This window comes from Rhipicephalus sanguineus, chromosome 10 (genome assembly GCF_013339695.2).
Source record: "Rhipicephalus sanguineus isolate Rsan-2018 chromosome 10, BIME_Rsan_1.4, whole genome shotgun sequence".
In the NCBI taxonomy this organism is placed as follows: Eukaryota; Metazoa; Arthropoda; class Arachnida; order Ixodida; family Ixodidae; genus Rhipicephalus; species Rhipicephalus sanguineus.
The window spans coordinates 85695818-85716403 of record NC_051185.1 but is presented as its reverse complement, the minus strand read 5'-3'; the positions used below and the strand labels follow the sequence as shown (position 1 = coordinate 85716403).

General features: G+C 45.8%; 1 protein-coding gene across 1 annotated transcript in view; it reads right to left on the bottom strand.

The window, feature by feature from the left end:
* LOC119372206 (P protein-like) overlaps positions 1-20586 on the bottom strand; it is a 48537-nt gene that overhangs the window by 4269 nt on the left and 23682 nt on the right. The window contains 12 exon segments of the mRNA XM_037642683.2: positions 2229-2319; positions 2865-2998; positions 3001-3028; positions 3621-3748; positions 5756-5910; positions 8320-8539; positions 9398-9533; positions 11527-11665; positions 13161-13285; positions 15145-15267; positions 18251-18322; positions 20147-20303. Coding sequence (XP_037498611.1) covers positions 2229-2319; positions 2865-2998; positions 3001-3028; positions 3621-3748; positions 5756-5910; positions 8320-8539; positions 9398-9533; positions 11527-11665; positions 13161-13285; positions 15145-15267; positions 18251-18322; positions 20147-20303 — 1508 coding nt within the window.

The following is a 20586-nucleotide window of genomic DNA, read 5'->3' as shown; positions in this document are numbered from 1 at the left end:
CGGTTTCCTTCGTGAACATGCGGTGCCTACTATATTCCGGTTATCGGTGAGCAGATCGCTAAGTTATCTGTCGCGCTACGATCGCTACAATTCGCATGTCTTGATACGTTACACGGAAGGTTATTTATCGGAACAAAAGGCAAAACATAGTGCACGTAGTGTACGCACCTTTTGTACTTATGACATTTGTTGCTCATTGTGTAGGGTGTGTTAATTGCTTTATTGTGACCATTGAATAAAACTGAAATATTAGTTCGGCGTGACCAGGCGTCATTTTCTTCTCGTTAGAACTGAAGCACGCATGCAATGCGCTCTTTAAGTCCCCTGCGCATGTGCGAAGCAAATAAGCAACGCTGCAAATATGAATGTACGCTGCTGCCTACGTTATTCACGCTGTGGAAGATCACACGAACGCAGAATAAAAGCTCAGAGAATAAAGTTCCTGGTAAAACCAAGGCGAATTCCACGACGGTACACTTAAACACGGCTGTTTATTCACGGTCGATACTAGTTTAGCTAGCGTTGGCTTCAAGCGCATTCGCCAGGGCTTGCCGGCTCGCTGTAGCGCGAGTCCTTAGTGATCAGGGGCCTAGGAAAAATATTTTGAGGTCAAATTTCGCGCTAGTGCCAACAAAATGACGTTCACTTTTTTACCGGATATTGCGTCACATCCGCTTTATTTTTTTGTTCCGCCGGAAGTGTTCCCTCCTCACACAGATGGCGCCAAGCCCCATGAGCAGCTGATGAGCAGCCATTTTCTGAACGTATGGGCTTCTATGGAAGCTTCGCTACCATTTACATTTACCTTGGCGCTAGCGCGTGCCAGCACACATGGTTTTGTCTGCGTTACGCCAAGCTAGGACAGCATACGGCAGCCCGGGCCTCTAAAGTGCTCTGCACGTATCATGATCAAATCGGTCGAATAACTAGAGGAAGAAGACTTCTCCTTGGCGCAAGCGCACGCTCAGATGGCCATGCTAGATGGGACGGTCGCCAATGGAACCGAACGCAGCCCAGCGCAAAAGCTGCTTCGCATCTAAAACGTTCGGAACGGAATAAACTGTTTCCTGAACCCTTCATTGCAGCGCATTTGAATGAGCAGCCGTGTTCGAGCGCGAAAGATTCATTTGAAACAGACATTTATTTGCATTAGCATCATCGATGAAAACCAGCATGACACGTGAGACAGGCACACGTTCATGACTAAGCATCGACTGTCGTATCATAGAGGGAATTGGCGTTTTTAGACAATGCCAGCGCGATGAGTTGGCGAACGATGGGCCGTAGTGAGATTTTTCTTAACACCGAAGCTGTTTTTGCTGTCAGTAATTTGTGCTGCTTTCGTAGAAACTATCATCAACATGAACCAGAACGCGCTCTCTGCATTCTCTTTGGAGTGAAGCTGTTTAAACTATCGGTAACTTGTGCTCCATCGTGCAAAATTTCGCAGGTGGGTATGTGCCCCAGGAATTGGGCAAGCCCCACTACCGTGTACAGCAGGTGGGAGTGTTAAACGAAAACGTTACAGAGAGAGAAAAGATAGAAGATAAAAATAAAGAGAAAGAAAGAGATGGAAATAAGAGAACGAAAGCGCAAAAGAAACTGGAGAGAAATCAAATGAATAAGGACATAAAAAACAAAGAAAGAAAGCTATAGAAATGAAGGGGAAGAGAAAAATAGAAATAAATGGAGTAAAGGCATAAAAAGATAGAAAGCCATAGAGATAGAAAAATATAGAAAGATAGAGACACGAAATAGAAAAAAAAACAGACAGCTAGAGAGAAAGAGAAAGAAAGAAGCAGAGAGAGAGATAGAAAGGGAAAAAAAGATAAAAAGTGCGAGCAACAGTAATAAAGAAATAGAAAGAAAGATAAAAAATTAGACAAGCGACAGAGAGAAACAGAAAGAAGAAGAAAGAAGGAAAAAATGAAGAGAAACAAGGACGGCCACCCAGCTGTGCTCTTCCTTCAGGCTTGGCACCACTAGTTCGAAGCCACCATAATGTTTTTTTAGGTCGCAGTTTGCGCCGTTTTCTATATCGCAGTATAAACTTCCGTGCCAAAAGATGAAATTTAAGCTGGCTGTCTTGAATTTTATTTGCCGATCTGTCTTGACTTTGGCTCACGCTAGTTCCCTTATTTTCGTGAAAGTGATTGCTTTGAGAGGACGTTGTACAGTAGACTTGTCAGTGCGAGAGGAAAAGTAACGCTTGTATCAAATGTCCTTACCTCCAAGGCAGGCTCCAAAGGCAAGAGCGTAGATTAGTGGCCCCAGCTTGAGGCCTAAGTCGCTTTCACCAAGGCCATTGACAATTTTAATCTGGAAAAAGAGTCCGCGACATGAGTACAGCTTAGATACATACAGGGGACACTGGCACCTCGGTATATCATTGTAGCCAATAGTTGTACGTTTAACGTACACGCAAGCATTGCCACTGCCGTACAAACTACTAATTTACACGAATATTCCATATAACTATATCAGTATTCCGCGGAATGACAGCAGGTCTTGCTCGTTGCGAATGGAACGCCAGATCCGATGACCTCTTTGTAAACGACAGCGCAAATATTCTCGTAAAAGTTAGGCATGCAGACAGGGAGACCAGGAAGCGGCAATGAGGGGAATGATATCAGCATGTTTCGTGATGACCAGCCTGCAACTGTTGAGCCTGCAAGTGATCGTAAGTGGGCGCGTAAAAAACAGCTGGGTGATAAAATATTATTATTACTTCCCAGAGCGCGCAATGTAAGAAGCATATTCAAGCAAAGCGCGATCATTGAAACAAGCATCTGCGACATCTATAGAGGGAAGTACTTGACCAGAATACGCCCTGTTTAGGAAATCGAATCACGAAATGCACCCACCATGACAGTCGTGAAGGGTATGTTGTCCACGAAGGAGGAGGCTAGTGCGGAGACCCAGGTTATGATAATAATTGAAACAATAAGTCGCGAGTCATGGTGCACGCTACGAATCCAGTTCTGGGTCAAGTGTCCACATAGAGCAGAAGCTTCAGTTCGACAAGTGCCTGAAAAGAAAAAAAATAACAACAATAATAACAATAATAATAATATTAATTGTTGGAATTTAACGTCGCCAAAACACGATATGATAATGAGAGACGCCCTAGCGGAGGGCTCCAGAAATTTCGACCATCTAGGGTTCTTTAATGCGCACCTAAATACACGCACACGGGCCTCTAGCATTCTAGCCTCCGTCGAAATATGGCCGCCGTGGTCAGGATTCGATCACGCGACCTTCGGGTCAGCCGTCAAGCCGCATAACCACTAGACCACCGCGGTGGGTAAAGTAAATACAGGTCATGGAACAAGCAAAAGACATAACTGTTGGGGTTCCACGTCCTCAAAACAACAAGCAGAAGACAGAGCGTAATAATTTGTTTCCTTTATAACCTCTAACAATTGTTTTTTCCTTTATTATTCTGCGAACCTCAAATTCTATATTACAGTGACGAAATAGCACCCTGGACTGGCTTTCGAAACCAGACAGCACCGCACGCACCCATCGCTCATGGGTAACTACGGGTGGTTGAGTAACGGTAGCTTAGTAACACGATCTCACATACCCTATGTTATAGCGGCGTAATGTTCACCCCTTACCTCCATGACAACAAAAAGGGCTCCGAAAAATATCAGCGTGGTCCACTCCACGCGAGCGATTACGGCGTCCAGCTCACGTGTGTCAGCCAGAACCATGAGCATCACGGCTCCAAGAATTGCGATCCATCCTAAGGGTGCAGAAAATGTGTGTTTAACGTAAAAAAAAGTTCAACGTGTAATCTCCACACCTTATCTGAAATACAAGCTCGACGTCTTCGATTCTATGCAGGTGGAGCACAACTGTCTTTAGAGAGCAGCTGAGTCAGGAACGATAATATTTGTTGCACTCCAAAAGCCACGTTTTATCGAGCGTGTCAAATATCTTATGCAAACCAATACACCTGTAAAAATTTAGGTTAATTTGTAACAGAGTTTACTTCATTCATTTTTTATTCATATGCTCGTATTTCAGAAACGAGCATGCTCGTGTTTGTTATCGTTGACTAAAAACTGAAGCAATATGAGGTGCCTAAGTCTGTGACCCAACGCATTCTATAGACTGTGTACTATAAGCTTGCCGGAAACATGTATTGCAGGCGCGTCGGCTTTGTGGAAGCTTTGAAGGGGCCATGACACGGTCACCCACCGAATTGCGGTTTTAGGCGAAATCTAGAAGTAGAGGTTATTGTGCCTGTGCATGTATGAAAAATGTACTGTAAAAGAATATTTCATTGCAAAAAGAGCCCTAGAAGTCGCCGGATATAAACCCCGCCCACCGCCGGCGCCCGCCATTTTGCCATGGCATGTGTGACGTCATGTGCTTCATGGAGCGGAGCCGTCGTCTTCTACCAAAGTTTCAGCCGCTGCAAACCGTCCCATTTTCAATGCCGGACTAAATTAAGCTCTAATAGCTCCATTGTACGCGCAGCTGACCACGAAACAATGTAGTTCACCGGAATACAGACGCCTGCAAAATAAGCGACATTTTACGTCATGGCTCGCGAGTGTTTAGCAGACCACTGTTACCAGACACTCGGGCCGCTCGCATGTTTATAAAAATGCTCGTTATTATACAAGTTCTCGAACAAATGATCTGAAATTTCGCCAGCTTGTTTGGGAACACCCAAGGGTTAACCAACATAACAGATATTGAGCGAAAATTGGGTGTCATGGCCCCTTTAGTAAGTGAACTATTGTATATGCATTTCAGAGCTATGCATAACATGGCCAAATTGGGAGACTGATATGCATAAACAAAAAAGAAAAACACCATGTACGCATTGCTTTAATGCAAGATACTGTGTACCACGCCTACGCTTCTGAGAACAACAAAATGATTTTTTGTTCATTGTACAGATAACCTGCAATCGCGGGTATACACCGATAAATGGGAATTTAAAGAAAACTGACCGGAACCGTCTTTGTGGATTTCTAACAGTTTAACTTCACCGTTTACACGTAAGTAAATAAAATTTAGTTGGGGTGATGCAAACTGGATAACGGAATCTTCTCGAGAAGGTAAAAAAAATAAGCATGCTAATGTATTTGCCCCATTGAGCTTTTTTACTGCCACGCATGTTATTTTGTGTTATTTTACGAATGCGATGAAGATACTGCTAAAATTCTTCAGGACAACAGACTTGCTCTGGCGGTTATGATTAATCGTGGTATCGTGTGCCCCCACAAGATTGACGGAGTGTGTGGTGTGTGTTTCCCTCTCTATACATTTCATCACACTCCTAATTTTCAATCCTCTCCCATCCCTTTCCTCAATGTCGGGTAGAATACAGGTAATGCTAAACTGCCTAACATGCCTATCATGTTCATTCCGTCCTTGTTCTACATGCAACCAAGGTTTACGAAGCGCGTTCCTGCTCACTTCTGTTCTAAATGAAAAGCTTTGGAGAGGTTGACGAGCATATCTTCTCGACTACTCCACTTGATTACCTTTTGCAGAGCACAAAATAATGGTTACACAAAACCAAAGAAGAATTAATGATAAAGGCATATAGCAAACTGAAATCTTAGAGCCAGTACTTCCAACGTATCTCAAAGCCAATCAGTTTCATATGACCCATGGCCCACATTAGAATATGCCGCGTGCACGTGCATCATATTAGCAAAAAGCCTTTTAAAGGCTCAAACTAGTGGGCCTTTTAAATGTGCAGACCAAAGTCAATGAAGGCGTCACTCACCAAGCGTCAAGTGAATTGAGGGTATGCTCTGGAGAAAGAAGAGCACGATGACGGAGACCAAAACGACGGTTGACTTCACCAGAAGCGCCGGTTCGCGAATCCTGTACTTCTCGCTCAACGCGCGCAGGTTTTCCCGGAAGTCAGCTTCCGCCAGCCTGCGTTACGCAGCAAGAAGCTCATGGGCGCCTGTTATGGCATCTCGACCTAATGTCCAGGTGATGAACACTAAATGGTTTGCCATCCTAACATTAAATTAGCCGCGCAGTGATTAATGTTCACGCAGAGTTCTTACTCTAGAAGTGGATTCAAGACGCACGAGGAAAATGCCAGAAGGTTAATGGGAATTACATCTGGTTTGCTATAGGCGTGCGTACGTGGGGGGCAGGGGAGGCGCCTCCCATGTCCCATACATCTACTCAGCTATGGCCACGCAGGTATTTGACGATAATGGCGGCCCAAGGGCCCTGATGTATGTTGCATTCCAAGAACTGTTTGCTTTCCACCTGTACTTCCGATCAGGAAAGCCTGGGTCCAAAAGCAAGCCATTGTGACAAGCACGGCATCGCTGAATTTTCACTGTTTTCATAGATTGTGAAGCAGGTTGCCCTTTGGGCTCCCACAAACGAACGAAGCGGGGGGGGGGGCTGCGATTAAACTCAGCCCCCCCCCATCTAATAGAGAACTCTGCGCGCGCCTATGTGGTTTGCTTGGTTTGCTACCCAACACTAAAGGGGAGGGGAAAAGAAATGAAGGAAGAAGCACAAGCGGACACGCAAACATACAGTAAAGGGAAAGGTGACGAACAGGATCTTTATATTTTGTCTATAGCCATTCGAAGTGTAGTATTGGAGCAACAAAAAGCAGAGCAGACCGACGCCCAACATTTGTGATGCCTTTGTCTAAAATGCGCGTGTGTGCTCACATCACACGAATCGACTCGTTCTACCCCCCACTATCCTCTAAGGATACGAAATCTAACGAAGAATATTGTATAATTTCTTGCGCGCCACTATTTCGGGTGCGCGAAGCTCAGTCACCGTACGAATGAAGCTTAAAAGCGAATGATATTTGATTTCATTTTAACACACTCCAGGGCTAAGGATAAACATAAGAAATAATTGCAAGTAATGTAAAAGATGTGGGTTTGCGAGATATTACTTTAACAATTCGCGCACCGGTCAATCTGATTATAAGGTGGACCATATGGGGCAGTCCGTATTAATATTGACATCAGGTAGTTTTATTAAGATACCTTGACTAGAGCGAGTTGGTTCAAACTAAAAACAAAATGCAGCATGACTTAAACGACAACAGGAGCGACATAGTCACAGACGAGCGCTCATCTATATCTGTGTCTCCTGTCTTCGACTAAGCCGCGCTGCACTTTATTATTAGCCTGTTCCGATTTATTAGCATGTTCTTAAATCTTTGCGCGCACACGACTTTTCATTTGAGCTCGCACGGAATGAGGCTGCAATGGTCGCGTTTGGAAACGAAACCTCAAAGTCAGCAGAACAGCGGTAAACGTTGACTGTGTTACCGCGGCGAGGGTTTAGTTCGAAGCTGTAGCGGGAAGAGGAGGAGAGCGGAAAGAAGAGACTGTGTGCCCTCGCCTTTCTCCCTGATAATTCGCGCTGAAACCCTGAAGTGAAAGGGAGTGCCAACTAGTGTTCCAGTATATGCTCCCACGAGGGGCAGAGTTCCACATAGGTCACTACTTTGTTCCAAGGTTACGTGGTAGAGTGACTCATCGCACGCGCAGGAGCCAAAGTTGGCACGCGTATAAGAGCTTATCCGCCACGCTAATTGGTACGGTGGCGCCAATTGCTCGGCTGCACTTTGCAACTGGCAGACGGGAGCCACGGGCATTGTTTCCGCACGCCATTTCGGAGGTCACGACGGAACGCGGATGTCGCGTCGTGTCGTCGAATCTGCAGCTGCCTTTTTGAGCCACGCTGCTGTAGACTCGACGTCATTTTGTACCTCGTGGAAGTACCAAGAGTAACAGCCCAAGTAAAAGACCGGCTCAACTCTGCTCCCTGCGGAAAGATACACTTGAACATAAGTACTTAGAAAAAGGAGAAACGTAGGAGGGAGCGTCATGTAATTCCGATACTCTCGGCAAGGCAAGCTCCTCTGGCGCCACCTCTCCCGGCCCCTGAGCTGTGCCTCGTGGGAAGGACAATGCTCCCGCAGCGCCCGCAGCAGGCGGTAACCAAGCGATCCGACGTATAGCAGCACTTGCCTGTCACGTGACCAGAACATATATCACGCATTCTTTTTTTATCACTAAGCTGCATGACTGTCACGGCACGCTCCCTCCTAGCTTTTCTTTCCTCCATGACAAAATACCAACTATCCATAAGCGCCATCCTTTGAGGATGTATTGCGACGTTAAATCTCGCGGACATGATTGCCCGATGACTGCTTTCCTTGGTCCGGCAACAGTCCGCTCTCCTTTACTCCCCCTCCCTCCCGCCAACGGCACTGCCCGATTTTCCCTGATAGTTTGCAGAAATCAGAGCCGTCCCTAACGTCAAACCAACATTGTCCACTCCACTTACATGTAAGAGGCAGTCTTGCCGCCTGCAGGCGTCCGGTCCGCGATCGCGCTGGGTGGCGGTGGCAGGGTGGCGGAACGGGCGTAGTGGCTCCGCTTGCTCTGCTGACGCACGAGCTTACGAACCTTCTTGCGCAGCACGTGACGCACGTGAGTCTCGTCGCGCGAGTACTCTGCCAGCGAGAAGACGGCCTTCTGCCACACCTGGATCTCGTGAGCCATCTCTGCGCGACCCCACAAAACACGAATGCAGAAATCAGCAAAGACGCTCGCGAAATAATGAAAGCCGAAAGTGTCCGAAGTTTGGGCGATGAGTTTTTTGGACCTCCACGCCCGATAAAGGTCACCATTGTCAGGTGAGATGCTAATGTTTGTACTTGAGGCTACTGACACTCGCAATTCTAAGCGGAAACGCTTAGAATTAGGACACTATTTCCGAGAAGGAATGCGGTATCGTTGTTCTGCATTCATTAACCTAAGTGCTGCATGTATTTTGCATGCATGCGCAGCCCGCACTTTCAAGACGCGAAGTAGATCGAAGGTTCATAACCACGCACGCTCATTCTGAACGTCTCGGAATGTTATGGCAGTTGCGGTATTCGGCGTTTTGGTTTCGCTGACGAAGTTCGTAGAATTTCATCACACGGCTAAACTTACCGGCAACCGGTTTTTTGAAAATATCAGAGCGGGATTGATCTCTTCAATTTCACCATTCCACCTGTCTCCTCTAAAGAAAAGGTAATTATGTAAATTCTATATTTACTGCCGCTATTTTTGGTGTTATCTTCGGATGACGCTTAGTCACCTGAGTTTGGTATTGACATGTGTGCTAACGGAAAGTACCTACTCAAGCCTTGTTGACGAGACTCTGGCTTCACTGTTTGCCTAAGCTTGCTGTGGCAAAGCCCATCTTGCAAAACCTTGAAGCCCAACGTTTTCTAGTTTGCATACTGTGGCTATCTCTTATAGTTGTTGCGAGAGTTATTGCACCTGCCACTTCACTTATGCGGCGAAGGTGCAACACGTAACGTAAGACCAAAACACCGGACATTTGAAACTCGAGAGGGAAAAAGGTTGCATACCTAAGTAATCTGAGCACTGTGCCAGGCGAAGCTTGTTGACGTCCCGGTAGAAGACACGCAGGTAGATATATGCCCCCAGCGCGCACAGTAAGACGCCGGGAACCATGTGCGCCGTGAACATAGTGAAGGACACGCCCTGCGCAGTGTTTCAAGAGGGCAGTCTGCTTGCTCGTTCCGTCAAATATGTTGGTTAGTAGTCCCAAGTGCACTATGTATATTGAGGACCTCAACCTTACGCGCAGAGACACATTCAATATATACCCACGCACACTTTTTTCCTGACCGGGTATCACCGGCTAAGGCTCACACACGTTATCACTCGCCACAAGCCTCGTCTGGTTGCATCGGATCGGTCGGCACCTTCTGAAATGTTGTCGAATGTTCTAATCAGATTCTTTGCACTATGCGAATGGTGAAATGCAACGTGAAATGTACGCGAGTGCTAGAGATTATACCTACCTTCCCCAAGCCTTCCTTCCCGCTAGAGCCTGCCCTTCGGTGTGTTCACAACCGATTAAAGAACAAAAGATATCCTACAGGAGTCTTTTTTTTTTTTTAGTGAACTGCGCTCTCAGCGTTTCAGCATGCTAGCTTCGGGTCTCGGAAAGGTGAGCTCTCGAGAGAATAATGAAAGGGCAGAAAGCGTCATTTCTCCCACACCTTTTCTTTTTATCTAAATGCCCCTACGAGAGGAGAGTAATAAATAATATCTGGGGTTTAACGTCCCAAAACCACGATTTGATTATGAGAGACGCCGTAGTGGAGGGCTCCGGAAATTTCGACCACCTGGGGTTCTTTAACGTGCACCTAAATCTAAGTACACGGGCCTCAAACATTTTCGCCTCCTTCGAAAACGCAGCCGCCGCTACGAGAGGAGAGTAGAGTAGTCCTTCCTCAAGTTGTGTACGGCGCGTACACGGTACAACGCGAGCAAGGCTTGTACCTCTTCAGCTTGTGCCCCTTCAACATTTCGTTAAGCTGGTTTCATGGCGCAAAGCCGCCCGGGACTATCATGCACCAGATAAAGGGCGATAATGTTTTGCTCTCAAATGCAGCATGATCTTCAGCACTTGAAATTTATTTGAAAAACATGTTTCATCTCTAAAGATGAACAAGTCCTTATGGGGTACCAGTGAGTCCTCTCCTGAAATTACCATCGATTAAGTAGTATGCTTGACTTGTAGAAGATATTTTAAGGCCTATTAGCTGCGGTAGTGTACGCGGACAAAAATGAAGGAAGTTGCGAGTCTGCGCGCGTCCTGTCTTCCGTCGTCTTTTTTTCGTGCTTACTAGTGCAGTTAAAGGGATATTCAGAGGGGGGGGGGGGAGAAATGCTCGGGGAGATGGGGGATTGCGGATCAGGTGACCGCGACGTCACAGATTAGCGAGTGGGCGTGACCCCCACGCGCCTCCTCGGGGGAGAAGGGGACCTTTCCCCGAAAGGACAAACGATCCCCCGCTGGTGGGGGATATGGCGGAATTTCGGGCTCTTGTTTGGCCACATTGTTGCACTTGCTCCTGCAGAGAGCGGCAGCGGGTGTACAGTCTGCAGCCACATGGTCGTCTGCAGCTCGTCGTCAGAAGCTCGTCAAACGGGTGGTGCAAGCCTCCAGAATAGTCTAGTAACACTGGTCTCCCCCTCCGTTCGCCTCGTCCTTGTGAGTGGGGGGCATTTGTGGAGACTTCTCCTCGCGAGCTGACATCACTAGGTTCCGCCTTTATCCCCCGAATATTTCTCCCCTGTCTGAATACCCCTTAATATCCTTTAAAATGAATGAACCAACCAGCCCGACTTGGTGCTCTACTTCAGTGTAGAAGACAGCCGCAAAAATCTCCAGCGTGCACGAGCAGCACATTTTTCTGTGCGCAAGCGCAATATGGAGACAATCATAAAAAATGGTTTCGTCGGCATGCGCTTTGTGGTCATGACCGTACTCTCCCACTTTACGCAACTCTTCTCCCTCACATAGCCCTGAAGCACAGAAAAATCCACCACTCAGGCCCGCTAGGTAAATATATTCGCGGCTGGTTTTTTTTTTTTTTGGGGGGGGGGGGGGGAGCTTTTTTTTACATCTCCAATAACGGAAATTATTAAAAGCAGAGAATTTTGGTAAAAAGCGCGGACTGACCAGTGAGCGAACGCTGGCGTTGGATATGATGATCACGTTGGGAGGATCGCCCACTGGAGTGGCCGCTCCACCGATGTTGGAGAACACTACGAGGATGATGAGCACGTTCTTTGGATCGAGGTCCATCACTTCGCACAGCCTGTCGTGTCAGTGTGGGAAAACGAGACCTTGCGTGTTAATGCCGTGTTAACTAGAACACATTATGGCGTACTGACAACGGCTGGCAATTGCCTTCCTCAACAATGCAGCTGCGTAAAAATGTTACTTTTTGTACAAAATAAAGAACACGGATGTCATGAATCTAAAGAAGATAGAAGATCGGGGAAAGATACACGCACAAATTATTAAGAGAACATAACTAGAACTGCAGCGGCATTCTTTGTTCGACCATTTCTTGATACGGAACGCTTGGGAGCCGCGTAACAGGCAAAAATAATGGCAGAAAGTTATTTTTCTTTTCTTTTTGTAAAACCGTTACGACCTTGCAGATTCATAATATCTGGGGTTTAACTTCCCAAAACCATGATATAATTATGAGGGACGTCGTAATGGAGGGCTCCGGAAATTTCGACCACCTTGGGCTTTTTAACGTGCACCTACATCTACGTACACAGGCTTCAACCATTATCGCCTCCACCGAAAATGCAGCCGCGGCCGGGATTCGATCCCGCGACCTTCGGCTCAGCAGTCGGGCGCCATAACCACTAGACCACCGTGGCGGGGCCCCTTGCATATTCATAAAACGTACTGTAGGGAAGCAAATGGGATTCTTCTTTGTCTGCAGAATCACATCTTTCTTTTCCGACGAATAATGGCCGAGGTTTTAAGTTCAAAATCCAAGATATGATTATGAGGCTCCCCGTAGTGAAGTACTCCAGATTACTACACCGGGGGTTCTTTAACGTGCGCCTATATCAAGATTACAGGCTGCTCTTGTATCACTGCTTCTGATTTGCTCTCTAGCTCTGTTCACTATTCTAGGAATATGAAAACACCTGCGTATACCTGTGAGCACTTGGAACGCGGATGAAGACGACACTAAATATAGCGCATCACTGATCACCGGCCACAAATGTAGAGTAGACATTCTTGGGTACTTCGGTGAACTACTTGTTATGCTATTCAGAAAAAAAAAACGTACAAATCTCAACGGCTATTGCTTTTTTACATTAATACCTGAGACATTGTGCTTTATTCATAATCATATTATGTTAACAAAACCGTGTGTCGCACCAGTCACACCTGCCCATGCCGACATTATTGTACTTAGCAAACAAATTTTGAAAAGACTGCAGGCTTCACTAAAGTTCCTAAAAGAAAAGTGACCAGTGTAGCACGAAGCTACAAATCAAATTTTTTTTCTATATTTTTTTCATATTCTGTACCATAGAAGAGCAGGTGACAATCTTTGATTTGTGCGTATTATAACAGTATGACATAGCAGTTTTCGTGAAATTGAAAGCTCACGCACGTGCTACTAAAGCATGGACCCAAATGAAGACCATACGGCTAATAATAATCCATGTGAAGCATTTATGCGTGACTGATATGGTGCACGAAAGTTTGCCTTTTGCGACATTTTTCAAATGCTTTATGACAAGGTAGTGTTGCAGTACAGCAGCAGCGTTTCTCACTTGATAGTGACTGGTGTCATCAGCAGGATCGTGGTGACGTTGTCCAGGAATGCAGAGATGACAGCGGTGAACGTGCAAAGCATCGTCACCATGGGCCAGATGTTACCATGAGCCAGTCGGTAAGCCTGTCGAGAAAACCTTCGTAAGCTTTAACATGTTCAATTCAATAAGGTAGCCTTGAGAAAAAGAGAATCTTTTATTGAAAGGCATATAACTTATCCGACAGATTGAAATCGCTGACATCCTACTCTACGTGGGTAAGAGTAGTGGAGAAACAGGAGGAGATCCGCGCAAAAAGAAATAGTTAAAAGAAAGAAACAGACGGTCAGTTTTCTGCCTCTTGAGAGGGGACGTGCTTTGGTAGCGTCGGTCGTTTATTGTGTGCGTTGTCCCAGAATGAGAGCACAAACTTCGCTGCATGAAACGTAATAAATAATTGTTCGGGTTTTAGGTTCAAAGCCACGATATGATTCTGAGGGACGCCGTCGCGGAGGGCTTTGCAAATTTTGACCACCTGGCGTTATTGAACACGCACCTAAATCTAAGTACACAGGTTTCTAGCATTGCGCCTCCACCGATATGCCACCGCCTTGGCCGGCATTGAGGGTGGCAGTGCAAGGTAGATTTAAAGTTTGTCGAGCGGACCGATATTATTCAGATATGTAAATAGAAATTTCATCGCACGAATCAGAAAATTAGTGTCACGTCTATTCGACTGCATGACGAAATAATGATAGACCCGCCTATAGGAATTGACAGAGTTGTTACTCGTGTTCAGCTTTGTAAAGCCTGTCAAACTAAGCAAGAATGCTAATTGGCTGATATTGACCACGCGCTCCAAACCACTTGACTTAATGCATTGCTGTGAGCCCGAGCGGCTCCGTAAATCTGCCCCCCAATCTTTAAAAGAAATTTCCAACTACTGTAATTGTTCAGGTAGATTGGGGTCGCACAATACGTGCGAAAGAATAGATGAGTCGACAAAATTAAGGACGAATAGAACGACATGGTCTCATGTTCAGCACGCATGTAAGTCAAGCTCAAGAACGACTTTTGTAGCCGTACGCGCGCGGCATAGGATAATTTTACATGTGAAATATAATGGTCACAGGAAACAAGCCATTAGATGTGGTCCGAGACGGATCGATGCCGATCCACTACGAGCGCTGAGTTTCACCTTTAAGACTTGACTCGCACAAAGTCGTGTAGCCACATTTTGGTCGCATGTGCATTGAATTAAACAGAGTTTTAATTGAAGTTTATTTGTCGTGTATTTTTACAGACGTGGGAGCAGAGGGTGAAGTCTATATTACCTGACAAGAGGCTTCTACTCCTAATTACGATTTGGCACGCCGGCCGCTAAGTATCACAATATTAGAATATGACAACCATACTTTGGTATTACCGAATAGCGACACGAATTGACAGTCTTTTTACACAATGTGAAATAACCCATTTTGTTCATTGTTGTGGCCGAAAGGTGCTCTTTCGGGTAACTCGCTCGCTGCTCGATTTTTCAGACACCTAGTTTTTGGGGTGAAGGGCGGAGAACGGCCGGTAAATAACTACATCGACGAAAATGAACACAGAACTTTTGGGAAAGACGCCTTTAGCGTTCTTTACGTCAGCACTTTGTCCCTTTCGTCGGTATGGTTATTCATCGCCAAGAATTTTCATCCCAGATTTCTACAACTCGTCTACAACTCGTCTACAACTGTTCAACCTAGAATTGTCACAGCAACTAGACCAGCTGTTCCCGCTTCTACAACGCCGATTGCTGCTGCTAATCGAGCATAGAACACACACCAATTTAGTTTGTGCTGAAGTTTTTCTTTGACAATTATTCGAAACTGCCCGATCATGGGTTTATTACAGCAGGAGCAAACGAAGCTGAAAATCATGGAATTCCGCGACAAAGGAAGTTCCAGACCTCGAACGTCACTATGTTGCCACAGATTTAAACACGCAAAGGAAGATGGTTCACCAGCACAGCAGCGTAATCGAAGAAACCCGTTTCGCAGAGGACGCCGACCAGGATCATCATGCCAAAGAGGAGGCATAGCGTCTCCACGTCCAGCCACGATACCACCTGCGCCAGACTCGGCCGCTGCACGAAATAACGAGTGGTTTAAGCCCTCCATCTTATAAGGATTTTGGGGGAGCGATTTTTGCAAAGTTATTCGTAATAAGTAAAGCGACTTGGTTCTATTATATATGGTTACTTGCGCCCCTAACCACGTAGGACATGAAGAAAGACAAGCACAAACTCAAGTGAATTTAATACGAAGGCAAAATACATTTGTACACGCATGCGTGACGTAGCGAGATGCACATGATGGTATCTACGTACGCAATAACTGCAAAAAAAAAAAAAAACAATCAAAGCATAACACACTCGCGCAGTCACTATCAAATCAAAATGCACCGAATGCAAGAAAACATGGAACACCGAAAGATACGCCAACAAGAGACCTGTCAAATGATCCCATTCGACCAAACTCGATCCACACTCGATAAACAGTTGTCGATTGTGGCTTTCGCCTCTCACCACTCTCTCTAAGGTATGTCATCGCCTTTTTGGAAACGTTTTTAAGTTTTGACCTTTACAATTTTATTTTAAACGGGCTTATAAAGATCGTTTTAAATGATGTTCATATGCAGAAAAGAGTGAAAAAAATCACAATGGGATTTGTTATTGACACAGCATTGCACAAACTTAGCCTTTACGCGAACAGTCATAACTTGATAATGGAGCGCCGGAATTATCTTTTTGTTACAAAGGTTGCCAACTTAACACACTGTGCAATGAACTAATATGTTTGCCATTTGATGATTGGGAATCAAGTTACAGTAAAAATACCAACGAAAACATAAAAATTGGTGATTTTTTTTTCTGCAATGCTTGAAATAAAGCATTTTTACATCTAAAGTTACCTATCGTTTTTATTGATCCTAGTTCATTGCACAGGACCGTAATAAAGGAACGAGCATACAGAGTTTCTTTGGAAAATATTCATTCCTTATGAATTTACAACTGTTTGCGCAACAAAGAAGTGCAAAAAATCATGTTTCGAGAAAAACGAGTTTGTTTTCCAGTGCTTGTACAAACAGGATGATGATGCCCTAAACAGTTTAAATCCACCAGGCTCATTGCTAAGGCCCTCCTTAGATGCCATGAGCTCTTTTTTGGCTTTTGTTGCTGCCTGTCTTTTCATCCAGTGTTGTTTTCCTTCGCCAGTCGACTGACGCTGGGCTTTCCTTACACGGTATTGGTCCCTAGTGTAGCATGCTACGATAGTGTGGTGGCCAGGTTCGATGCCTGTTTCTCTCAAAATAGCTGCTGCACCTCTATGGGCATCACAAAAATGGCAAACTACACGAAAATAACAGCAGTAGCATGAAGCGCGCGCAAAGTAAACAACAGAGACGCTCCTAGCTTCACGCGTTCCCCTTACGGATATTTAAAGCAACGTTTGAAAAAACGAAGACTTACAAAGCTGCCTTTACATAAGTCGATACTTATCAAACCAAAACATAACAGAAAACACGCAACATTTGCCGCTGATGCTCGCTAACTTATCAGTTTCTGTGACCACACAACACTAGTTTCGGTTTCGCAACCGTTCATCACAAGTTCGTAAATTGGCTATAACTTCGGAACTAAACAAGATAGAAACAATTATTTCGGCAAAATATTTTTGAATGTTTGGGGATTCTTGGAATGTAAAAATTAAGAAATCTGTTTTTTGGAAAAAAATGCGTTTTCAAAGGTGGTGACTTAACTCTCTAAATGATATAGCCTAGAGCAACAAACATGGCCACATTCGGTCATGGCATAGAGTTAGTAGGTTGTATACCGTTATGCCGTATTATTCTCTCGTGGGAATTTTTAGAAAACTTTCCATGCCTTGTTTTTGTCTTCTCGCACTAGGTTTAAAAATATCAGACATCACTCATTTTCTCTTACATGCTTAGCTGTTTTGATTTTCGATGTACCGAAGTCGGACCGTCTTTATTCATGCACAGTGTAAAGGAAGCGAATAAAATAAATAGTAAGTTATCAAAATATATTCTATGAATAGCGGATTAAATACGACACCGGCTTTCATAGAAGGCAAATGAGAAAACTACGTCCATTTTGATGCAATACAGTACTTTTGTCTTCTTTACTGCGCCGCAGGGTTCAATCGGGAACTAAGGTTCTGCCGATAGAGCTGAAGCGCCTGAAGTTTTAGATGCGAAGCATCTTATAGCGAGCGGAGTTCGAACCGGTGGTGGTGGTGGTGTGCGGCGTGCGCATGCGGCTGCGCATGCGTGTGCGGCGTGCGACTGCGCATGCGCATACCCTCCCCACACACCTCCTCTCGTCTCCTCTCCACTCGCACTCTCCACTCACCCTCACCCCTGCCCCTCTCCAATCTTCCTCTGAAACGCAGGCTAGACATGCCGAAATTAGATTTAGTTCGGCGTCCGCAAGAACGTACGGACGCAGCCTGCCAGCCATTTCCTATGGCAGGCTGCGTCCGTACGTTGTTGCGGACGCTAAACTAAATCTGTCCATTCTCTCCTGCGCAACGCCGCGATGACCACCACCGCATGCGCGTCCCCTCCCCATCTCTACCCTCTCCTACGCTGCCGCCCTCTCGCGCGCCCTGTGAGAATTAACGGCCAGGCTAGAGGGAAGACAAGACGCGCGTAGCGTTCCTCTTCGGTTTCCACGACGCCAGGTCGGTAGCATGCCCAACGAACGCCAACGGAACGCGATCGTGCAAGTGCTCCGGCTTCGCATCGCCTCATGGTCCCCTTTATCGTGAAATGGTGTAATTTTTAAATCATCCGCGTGCTTTGTTTAGTTTTGGGAACGAAGGGCCTACCAACGAGGCCATACAGCAAGATTTGGCGGCCATGACATGTCTGAAAATTAATTTCAAACCGTGCATTTAAGCAAGCGATCGACAACTTTTCATTCATCGCTGCGACTGTGTCCTCTTTATGACGCCCGTGAGGCTAGGAAATTCAGAAAGATTAGGTGCTGTCCCTTGAATCTGACTGCCGCGCGTAAGATGAGGAGCGACGCGCAGGACACTTACCTGACCCACCAAGCAGAGTGAACCGACAGCCATTGTGGCCCCAATGAGAGCAGCCAGAGTCCTGTGGACCAGCTGAGGAGAAGAGAAAAAGAAAATACACTGAAACCTCGGTGTTACGATTACAGTTCATACGAATTTCGGGATGATACGAATTTTTGGTTGGTCCCAGCCAAGGCCCACTGGCTGCAATGTAGTACGGTTGTTGCGAACCAATTTTCACCCAGCGACGTTTGATACGAACGTACGCTACCGCCCAGGTACGAAGAGGTGCTGTCTGCGCTGTCGCGGAAGACGCGCCAAGCACGTGCGAGCGCGGGAAAACAAGCGTAAAGTCCCTGACTTTAAAACAAGCGTGGGCATGCGCGCCGCACCGTCAAGTCGTCAGAATCACGGTGTCACAAAAAAAACTTTTCTTACGGTCAGAATAAATCTTCAGACACACGCCACGGCCTCCGAGATTGCGTGCGCGAATCTTTGAGGCTCTTATGCGACTCCGTGTGCCTTCGCGTTTAGATTACAGAGGACATTAGCGCGATGATTTTTTTCTAAGGCGTCGACGCGGGCTGCTGTCGTTGTAATGTGTTTACACGTGCCTGCCTCGTGCACCATATATCCTATGAAAGATGGACGAGGACCGAAAGAAGGCGACGACGGTCTTGGCGAAGGAGTCACGCCTCACGTCAACATTGCGCACCGATGATGTCGCACTTGTGCGGGCACGGCCGTAAATCTCCCAAAAAACATCCCCAACATTTCCGCAATAACAAAATCATAACACAGGACCGTGGTTTTGTAATGTTGTGGCCTTGATCCATCGCGTCAAAGCGCTTCCTTGGTTGCTTTTGCTGCAGTACTTCGGTGTCTTGCGAAAAAGCATACTAAAATTTGGAAGGGGCTACTGCTCTCGCGGATCACAACCTGCCTAGTTCGTTAATTAAATACGCGCATACGGGCCGTATATTTACGAGTGCTGTTATGATTGCCGACATCTAAAAACTGAACTGATAATCATTCTGGGTTCTTCCTGACGTTGCTGCGGCCCTGAAAAACAATAAGTTAAAATGTACGCCAGCTTTCCTTTGTCGCATGCTAATTTTTCATGCTTTCTGGTGATACGAATTTCGGATGATGCGAATATTTTTGGTGGTTCCGTGAGATTCGTATCACCGAGGTTTCACTATATGTGTCAAGATCGCTTAGCGTTTTAATGATATACCTCATTGCATTGTTCGGGCAGCAACTCTAAACCACGCAAATATTTTGCACAGCAAACCAATATTTAGAGGTCATTTAACCGAGCAAGAAATTGAAGAAATGAAAACAAAATGCAAAAGTAATCCAAAACATCAAGTGAAATACGCTGAACTGCCAGCTGTGATCAATGATACGAAATTACGTGATATGAGCGAGTGTGACCTCAAAAGGAGACCAAGCAGCAAAAAAAAAAAGGCAAGCGTGAAATCAGCTAGACGAAAACTCTGCATAGAAAATTCCATGATGTGTGACCAGGGGCGTAGGCAGAATTTTTTTTTGGGGGGGGTGGGGGGGTGGGCACCTCGATCTGAAGCGGGGACCGAGCAGGCAGATTTGGTCGGAGCGTCATTTTGCGCTCTGTATGCTATGACGAAAAAATTCGGGGGGAGGGGACGGGTAAGTTGTGTCACCCCCTGGCTATGCCACTGCGTGTGACAAAGATAAGCAATAAAATGTTATTTCAATTTGATAATACAGTGCAGATGGCACACTACTTCCTTTCAGAAATGTAGTCTGCACATCAGGTATACAACCGTCTAAAAGCTACCGAAGAAGACGTCATAATAGTAGATATGGTCAAGGATGGAGATTTACTTTGCGAGAACAAAAACACTTTATATATGTTTTAATAAGCAAACTCACCTCGAACACGATGAGTAAGTAGAGCACAGTCAGTACCGAAGCTGCCAGGAATACGCTCAAGCCGAATTCTACCTCTGAAGGCTCCAGCAGACTCTGAAGTGGGTAGGAGACGTCGGGCGGACTACCGTGAACCTCAACCAGGAGATCAGGAGTCGTTCTGGACAGAAGAAGTCGCATCATTTGAAGGTAAAAGCTTGCTCTACACTTGATAATGCATTAAGTTATACAATCGGGGAGGAGAAGTCCCCTAAGACAATGTACCACAGTGTGAGACGCGCAATAAATTACTTGCACGTCATCAGTCTGTTAGAATGTTCCTTCCCCACCCACTATCTTTCTGCAACTGACAGTAGCGTTGCATGGCCTCCGAGATCGGTCCATGTTTGACAGATCGACGATATAATTTGGTCACGTCATCATGCGAGGTCATGTAGTGATGC